At 51.3% G+C, this 9078-nt stretch overlaps 1 protein-coding gene across 1 annotated transcript; it reads right to left on the bottom strand.

Moving 5' to 3' along the window:
- Positions 1–4822: 4822 nt before the first annotated feature.
- On the bottom strand, positions 4823–7612 carry RNF222 (ring finger protein 222). Its single transcript, XM_003315596.5, has one exon. It carries the CDS (start codon positions 7585–7587, stop codon positions 6925–6927), a length of 663 nt encoding a protein of 220 aa, XP_003315644.1. The 5' UTR covers positions 7588–7612; the 3' UTR covers positions 4823–6924.
- Between the last annotated feature and the right edge of the window lie 1466 nt (positions 7613–9078).

Genomic DNA, 9078 nt, shown 5'->3' with positions numbered 1-9078 from the left:
GCAGTGAGTGGAGATCATGCCACTGCACTTCAGCCTGCGAGACAGAGCAAGACTCTGTCTCAAAAAAAAAAAAAAAAAAAAATTAAACCTTCAGCCCACCATCCATACAGCATGACACTTGATACAATGTGAAAATTTGCAGGGTACAAATTGTCCATACAGATGCAAATGGCCAGTAGCCTAGTTAGAACGTCCCTATCTGTTTTTTTTGTTTTTTGTTTTTTTTTGAGGCGGAGTCTCGCTCTGTCACCCAGGCTGGAGTACAGTGGTGCGATCTTGGCTCACTGCAACCTCCGCCTCCAGGGTTCAAGCAATTCTCCTGCCTCAGCCTTCTGAGTAGCTGAGATTACAGGCATGAGCCACTACTCCCGGCTGGCTAATTTTTTTATTTTTGGTAGAGATGGGGTTTCACCACATTGGCCAGGATGGTCTCGAACTCCAGACCTCAAGTGATCTGCCTGCCTCGGCCTCCCAAAGTGCCGGGATTACAGGCGTGAGCTACCACGCCTGGCCGTCCCTTTCTCTCTCTTTTTTTTTTTGAGACGGAGTCTGGCTCTGTCACCCAGGCTGGAGTGCAGTGGCGCTATCTTGGCTCACTGCAAGCTCTGCCTCCCGGGTTCACGCCATTCTCCTGCCTCAGCCTCCCGAGTAGCTGGGACCACAGGCTCCCGCCACCATGCCCAGCTAATTTCTTTTTGTATTTTTAGTAGAGACGGGGTTTCACCGTGTTAGCCAGGATGGTCTCGATCTCCTGACCTCGTGATCCGCCCGCCTTGGCGTCCCAAAGTGCTGGGATTACAGGCGTGAGCCACCGTGCCCGGCCCCCTTTCTCTTAACGTGTGTCTGTTGGGTGCCTTGCCTTCACCCTGCAGCCTAGTCTGACTGCACTCTCTCTCCCTCGCTGCCCACATTCCTCTTCCTGGATTTGAAAAAGGTCCCTTTAGGATCATTTTGAAGCCTTCAGACATAGCAAAGCAGGGATTATAGCTAGATTCCACACCCAGAGTTGATTAGACTTAACTTTTTTCTAAACACCAAGCTGTCAGGTTTATTCATTCATTCACTCATTCTCCAAATATTTCTCCAGCTCTTACTGTTTACTAAATTCTGTGTCAGGCACTGGAGATACCAAGATCTATAAGATCTAGCCTCCCCGGAAGGAGCACTTCGTTAAGGAGGAGACAGATGTGACCAGATAAGCATAATCAAGTGTCACCGATGGATGCTTTGTGGGGGATGGGGGGAGCGGCGTAGGAGCTGGCAGTTCCCTTGAGCAAGGAAGTGGGCACGTCTTCAGAGGTAACCCTGGAACTATACTGTTTCTGAAAAGCTAGGTAGGAGTTTTCCAGGTAGATGGGGTGGAGTGAGGGTTGGGGTGGGGGGAGTGTGTTTCAGTCGGAGTGAGGCTCATAAGCACAGGCCCAGGCCTGCACCCCACTGCATATTGGGAACTGCAAGTGGTTTGTGCTGAGAATGAGCTGTGGAGTTAATTTATCCTGGTAGGAGGAGGAGTTGTAAGGGTGAGGCAAAGTTGTTTATTGTGTGTCCCTGAAAAAGGACTTTTTTTTTTTTTTGAGATGGAGTCTCGCTCTGTTGCCCAGGTTGAAGTGTAGTGGCACAATCTTGGCTCATTGTAACCTCCACCTCCCGGGTTCAAGCGATCCTCCTGCCTCTGTCTCCCGAGTAGCTGGGATTACAGGTGCACGCCATCATGCCTGGCTAATTTTTGTATTTTTAGTAGAGACAGGGTTTCACCATGTTGGCCAGGCTAGTCTCGAACTCCTGACCTCGTGATCCGCTTGCCTCGGCTTCCCAAAGTGCTGGGATTACAGGCATGAGCCACTGCACCTGGACCCAAAAAGGACATTTATACTGACAAGGAGGTCAAAAGGAGATAGCAGCTGAGTGGTCTTGTGAGTCACACAGGGTTCAGTGAGGGGAGAGGTTATGGAACTGTTTCTGAGGGGCACAGAGGTCTCTAATATGCCTGCCCAGGATCCTGGCAACCCTCATCAGGGCCCTGCTGGCAATGCTATGGATCCTTAAGCTTGACTGGTAGGCTCAGACTGTGTAAGTGTGTATTACTGTTAAAGGTTATTATGATGGGAAGTGGCTGTGTGTGTGTGTGTGTGTGTGTGTGTGTGTTGCAGGGGTTGGGGTGCCTCTGGACAAGGGGAGGAAGAGAAGAGCAACTAAGTTTAATCCTAGGCATCCATCCCTCTATCTATCTATCTACTATCTATCTATCTATCTATCTATCTATCTATCTATCTATCTATCTATCCATCTATCTATCTATGTATCTGTCTGTCTGTCTGTCTGTCTGTCTGTCTATCTATCTGTCTATCTCTGTCTGTGTAATGGTATTGTCCTGTAGTGCCCTCACCGCATGATGGTTGCTTAAAACAAAAGATTTTATTTGAAAACAAAGAGGAAAAGAAGAGAAGGGGGAATCAAAATAAGCACATTCAATGACGGGGCCCAGAGAAATGCTCAGGAACTCAGGAACGCTGAGAACATTAAATTTTTAAACCTTACTCCTTGGGCGCCTGTTAGCATAAGATGTCACACCTCCAACCAGACAAACCAGCCCCACTAAGCCAGTAGTTGACACTCTCGAACCACAGGACAGGTGGTTTGGCAGCTCTTGACTGTTCTTGGGGCAATCTTACTTGGCAACAGGCGTGTACACTGAAGATATCTTTAGCTTCTAATAATTTTTCAATTCAGTTTTTGAATGTCAAATTTACTTGGTTCAAACATCAAAAGGGATAAATTTAAGGTAAAGTGAGGCCGGGCGCGGTGGCTCACGCCTGTAATCCCAGCACTTTGGGAGGTCAAGGTGGGTGGATCAAAAGGTCAGGAGATCAAGACCATCCTGGCTAACACGGTGAGATCCTGTCTCTACTAAAAATACAAAAAAATTAGCTGGGCCTGGTGGCGGGTGCCTGTAGTCCCGGCCACTCGGGAGGCTGAGGCAGGAGAATGGCGTGAACCCTGAAGGCGGAGTTTGCAGTGAGCCGAGATAGCGCCACTGCACTCCAGCCTGGGCGACAGGGCAAGACTCCGTCTCAAAAAAAAAAAAGGTAAAGTGAAAACTCCCCTTCCCATTCCATCATTTTCTCATTCCTTTCCATGGCTAGTCAGAATTATTAGTGTTTTGTACATCTTCCCAACTTCCTTCCTTCCTTCCTCCCTCCCTCCCTCCCTTCTGCCCTTCTTGTCTTTCTTTTCTTTGTGTCATCAAGGTCTTACTCTGTTGCTCAGGCTGGAGTACATTGGTGCAATCATAGCTCACTGCAGCCTCCTGGGCTCAAGGGACCCTCCCACCTCAACCCCCTGAGTAGCTGGGGCTACAGAGGTGCACCACCACAAGGTAATTACAATTTTTTTAAAAAAAATAGAGATAGGGTCTCACTATGTTGCCCAGGCTGGTCTTGAACTCCTGGCCTCAAGTGATCCTCCCACCTTGGCCTCCCAAAGTGCTGGGCATGAACCACCGTGCCCTGCATTCCCACTTTTTTGATGCATAAGTAAGCAAATAGGAATGTAAATTCTTATTCTCCCCCTTTCTTTCTTTTTCTTTTTTTTTGAGACAGAGTCTTGCTCTGTCGCCCAGGCTGGAGTGCAACGGTGCGATCTCAGCTCACTGCAACTTCCGCCTCCTGGGTTCAAGCAATTCTCCTGCCTCAGCCTCCCTATTAGCTGGGATTACAGGCACGTACCACCATGCCCGACTAATTTTTGTATTTTTAGTAGAGACAGGGTTTCCCCATGTTGGCCAGGCTGGTCTTGAACTCCTGACCTCAGGTGATCCGCCCGCCTCGGCCTCCCAAAGTGCTGGGATTACAGGCGTGAGACATTGTGCCTGGCCTATTTCCTGCTCTTTCTATACAAATTGTAGTATCCAGTATCCAGTGTTCCACACCTTGCTTTTCCTCATTTTCCATTGTACCTTGGAGATATTCCATATAAGTTTATTGAGTCCTTTCTTGTTCTTTTTTTTTTTTCTTTTACAGCTGCATGATATTCCCTGGACCTTAAGATAGATAACCAGTACCCTATTGATTAGCATTTAGGGTTTTTCCAATCCTTTATTTTTATAAACAATGCTGCAATTATATAGCATCACATGTATGCTGCTGCCCATACATGCAAGTATATCTGTAGGATGTTTCTAGAACAGGAATTGCTGGAGCAAAGCAGAAATTTTGGTAGATAATGTCACATTGCCCTTGATAGGGATTTTAATAATACGCTTTCCCACTAACCATTCCCCTGCCTCCCTCAGCTTCAGTAGCGGAGTGGGTTATGAGGCTTCCAGGTTTCAACAAGCTCATAGGTGAAAAATGGCATGCCAGCCGAATTTTAATTTTAATTTCTTTTGCAACTGTGGTTGAATAGATGTGTAAGAGCCATTTCTGTTTGCATTTCAAACTTTTTCTTTTCCTTTCCTTCTTTTTTTTTTTGAGACAGAGTCTCGCTGTGTCACCCAGCTGGAGTGCAGTGGCATGATCTCGGCTCACTGCAACATCCACCTCCCAGGTTCAAGCGATTCTCCTGCCTCAGCCTCCCGAGTAGCTGGGACTACAGGCGTGCGCCACCATGCCCGGCTAATTTTTTGTATTTTTAGTAGAGATGGGGGTTTCACCATACTGGCCAGGCTGGTCTCGAACTCCTGACCTCATGATCCACCTGCCTCGGCCTCCCAAAGTGCTGGGATTACAGGAGTGAGATACCGCATCAAACTTTTTCACCTAAAGTGAATTGTCCTTCAAGTCCAGGCTCGGAGCTTCCCACATAAATTGCAGAGTCTCTGGAATCTTTGAGAAAATATATACCTTTATTTTAAAAATAGCTTTTGGCATTCTCTGACAATAAAAGGAGTTGCAGCTACAGGTCACCATTGAACATACGAAAACGCTGAGAGTATTTTGAAAGAAACTTTTGGCAAATACGACAGAATCTGAAAAGACTAGAACCAGGTTCCCAGAAATTCATGACACTGTTTAAAACAGCCTGGCTGAGGTTAAAAGAGACTCATTGGAGTCTTTGCAAATTTAACATTATTTTTATTCCTATAATAAATATTTTCCCCATGGAATCCATCTGTATCCCTCCCCTCCAATAGCACCTGTGCTCTTCTGTAATTTTTTTTTTTTTTTTTAGACGGAGTCTCGCTCTGTCACCCAGGCTGGAGTGCAGTGGCACGATCTCGGCTCACTGCAACCTCCGCCTCCCGGGTTCAAGCTAATCTTCTGTCTCTGCCAGGTAGCTGGGACTACAGGCGCGTGCCACCACTCCTGGCTAATTTTTGTATTTTTAGTAGAGATGCAGTTTCACCATATTGGCCAGGCTGGTCTCGAACTCCTGACCTTGTGATCCACCCATCTCGGCCTCCCAAAGTGCTGGGATTACAGACATGAGCCACCGTGCCTGGCCACTTCTGTAATCTTGAAATGCGCACAGAGAAGCCCACAAGTGCTTTTAAAGCAGCCCTCTCTATGTCCCAAATATCCCCTGTAGTGGGGCCCAAATCCCCAGCGGTCCCCAAATGACCACCACTGCAGGCATTTAGGAACTAGATAAAACGTAGACTGCTATTTCTTCCCTCCCTACCAAGACAGCAAATTGCCCAGAGGGGTATAGGTTGAGGGAGGTTGGGGGGGGCTCAGCTGTGGGCACAGCTGGGTGCAGACCACCACTTATTTGAGATAATTGCTGGAGGTTTTTGTTGTTTTCCATTGAAAGGTGTTGGTTGACTTACGGACCTCAATAAACAGCTAATAGCTATCCCCGAATGCCTCAGGCTAGACCCAACCTGAGGCTCTTCACAGTCCAACTTGGGGGCCCCAGGCAAAGAGACCTCGAGGAGCAGCTGAGGGCACCTGGGCCTCAGCATTTCTCGGTTGAGATGGCGGCGTCCCTGACAAGCACAGCTGTTTTCCTCCCCACCCTTCCTCACCCAGCCCAGCCTGGCAATCCACCTAGGAAACTGGCCCAGCTGGTGTGGCCTCTAAATGAGTGGCTGGGTCATGAGGAGGAGGACTAGCTGGGAGGGAGGCGGGAGCCCCCAGGGGTTCGTTTGCCCACATAGTTCTCAGCTGACTCAAGGCTCGCCTGTCAGGCTTCCCCTCCACTCCCTGCCACCCTTGAGAACCCCAGGACTCAAAGTTTGGATCCCTCCTTGGGCCTGGAGGGCTCAGGGAGACCTCTGGCTCCGTTCGTGGGGCACTCTGCTGGGGTGGCCTCTATCAACCAACCCCTGTCTCTGGATCTGGCCTCAGCTCTCCAGGAAGAACAGTTTCTGTTCATTCTCCCAGAAATTCTGGGGCAGCCTCTGAGATCAGCTTCTCCTTCAGGGAAGCCCTTCTAAGCTGGCAGGTTGGGGACAGGGAGGGTTAGGGGATGGGGTGCTGTGGTGGAGGTCGGGGGTGAGTGCTGAGATTCTGGGCGCCCCTTCTGTCTGTTCCCGAGGGCAAGCCACAAATCCCGGGTGGGAATTCTGGCCTGGAGGATCCTGCCATCGGCCAGCCCAGCAGGACGTCTGCCGGCAGGACTTTCTTGTCCCTGGAGGGGCCCACCTGGCTTTGGGCAGGTCACCTGGCAGGTAAGGTCTGCCGCTCAGGGCTGGTGAGCCTGCAGGAGGGCAGTGACCACCCATCTTCCCAGCCTAGAGGAAGGGGAACGCATCTGCTGAGGATTCACGTGGGGAACACGCGCCGCGCGCATGGGGTCAGCTCCAGCCTCTCTGTCGAGCGGAAGCCCCTGCGGGGGTCGGGGAAGCCCAAGGCCCTCTCTGTGCTCAGGTCCTCCCCTCTGCCTGCCCGCGTGCCCCTCGGAGCTTGGTGGCACCAGGGCTGCCGTGGGCCTCCTGTCCCACCCCAGGCCACGGCTAGCCCGGCGGCCTCCCTGAGGTGCGGCTCACGCCTGCTTCCTCACCAGCAGCACCCAGGGCAGGATGGCGGCCACCACGGCCACCACAGCGATGAGCGTGATGAGCAGCAGGGCCCGCGATCGGCAGCAGAAGGCGCGGGCGGAGCGGGGCGCCAGGGAGGCCTCCGAGAGCTCTGCCAGGCTGCGGCGGGGCAGCACGCTGTCCTGCTCCCCCAGGGGCATCCCGTGGCGGCTGATGACAAAGATCTGTGACTCCCGGGGCAGGCTGGGCAGCAGGTCCAGGGGGAGCTGGGCGCTCTGGCCCGGGCTGCCTGGCGGCCTGGCCTGGCCCGGAGGTGGCCTCCAGGCAGACGAGGAGGCAGCCAGGGGGTTTGTGTGGCCCAGGCTGTCCAGTGGGGGCACGGAGGGCAGGCCCACGGGCACAGCCAGCGTCTGGGAGCTCTTGTCCAGCATGGAGGGCCAGCGGGAGCTCTTCTTGCTAAGGAATGTGACGTAGCGGCAGATGGGGCAGACCAGGGTCCTCTGGACCTGCCCATCCACGCGAGTGGACAGCAGGTACTTGACCAGGCAGTCATGGCAGAACACATGGCCACAGCTCAGCGTCCGGCTGGCGCCCTCCAGATCCCGGAACTTCTCATAGCACACGGGGCACTCACTGCCCGAGCTGTCCTTGCTCTCCCCTTCTGACATGGCCACTGGGAGATGGCACGCTCAGCTGTGGACGGGAAGGGTTGTGAATATTGGGGCATTTCCTCTTTCCCTCCCCCGTCCTAACTCCCACCTACACCTCTGCCTCCACTGCCTCTTATCCCCTCTCCCTGTCTTCTGCCTCCTCTCTCTTCCTCCTACTCTTGGCTCTTCTGCTGCTCCTCCTCTATGGCCCACCTGACTCAAACCTAGAGCCCAAGACCCTTAGGAGGAGAGGAGCAGATGCTTCTGGAAGGGAGAATCGGGAGACAGAGAACCAGAGAACCCAGTCACACTGGACCCCAGGAGGAGGTGTGTGGAGTTCCTGATGTCTCACCTCAATCATCATGTACACACATGGTGAGGTCACTGCCTCACCTCTTCCTGCTTCAGTGACGGAAGTGAAGAAAGGAAGTCCCTGTTACCAGGGGAAGCAGGTGGCTAAGAAGATGCATGCACAGCCCCAGTCCAGTGTCCAATTTGGACCTGCACCCAGAGTGGCCATTTTCCAGAAAAGCCCGTGCTAGTCTCAACCTCTGCCCTCACCTGGGGTTGGCGGGTCCATTGGATTTCCTCCAGCCGTTGGATTGCATTCCTCCGTGCTAAGTGTGGCTATAAAGCAATGACTGTTTAAAAAAACAAAGCTTAGAACTTACACATTCAAATGCCTGCTGGCCCTCCACATAGTCACGTCAGGGAGCTTTAGGTTCATTCCCTCACCTGCCACAGCTCAGTCATTCTCCAAATTCTTCTTATGGGGCTGCCTGAGGCAGTGAGAGAAGCATCTGATTAACCGTGATGGAGACAGAATTTCATCCTTTGAGAATATGTCTGATACTTTGGAAATGCCCAGAAGTCATTGGGAGCCAAGTCTGATAGGAAAGTAAATGAGTGATCAAGTGGCATGATATTGTTTGAAATCAAAGCTATGGAGTCACTATAAAGTAACAAGATGGTTGTTTTTTTTTTTTTTTTTGAGAGGGAGTTTTGCTCTGTCGCCCAGTCAGGAGTGCAGTGGCACGACCTCAGCTCACTGCAACCTCCACCTCCTGGGTTCAAGAGATTCTCCTGTCTCAGCCTCCCAAATAGCTGGCATTACAGGCGCATGCCACCACCCATGGCTAATTTTTGTAATTTTAGTAGAGACAGAGTTTCACCATGTTGGCCAGGCTGGTCTTGAACTCCTGACCTCCAGTGATCCGCCCGCCTCGGCCGGCCTCCCAAAGTGCTGGGATTACAGATGCGAGCCAAGGCGCTGGCAACAAGATGGGTTTTAAACAGAATCTGAGACCAGATTTGTTTGATTAACTACATGGCTTCCCAAGTCGATGGCTTTGAAGGGAAACATCCACTGGGGTGTGTGGTGAGGTCCAAGTGTCCTCACTGAAAAGTTCCCAGTGTCACAACTGTGTAGCCTAAACTTATCTGGAACAGCTTCTTTAAAAAGAACCATGATTCCTTGTTATTGCTGCTTTCTTCCATCCATGACAGAGA

This window comes from Pan troglodytes, chromosome 19 (genome assembly GCF_028858775.2).
Source record: "Pan troglodytes isolate AG18354 chromosome 19, NHGRI_mPanTro3-v2.0_pri, whole genome shotgun sequence".
Lineage (NCBI taxonomy): Eukaryota > Metazoa > Chordata > Mammalia > Primates > Hominidae > Pan > Pan troglodytes.
Note: the sequence above shows the minus strand (reverse complement) of the source record. Positions and strands in the feature narration are given on the sequence as shown.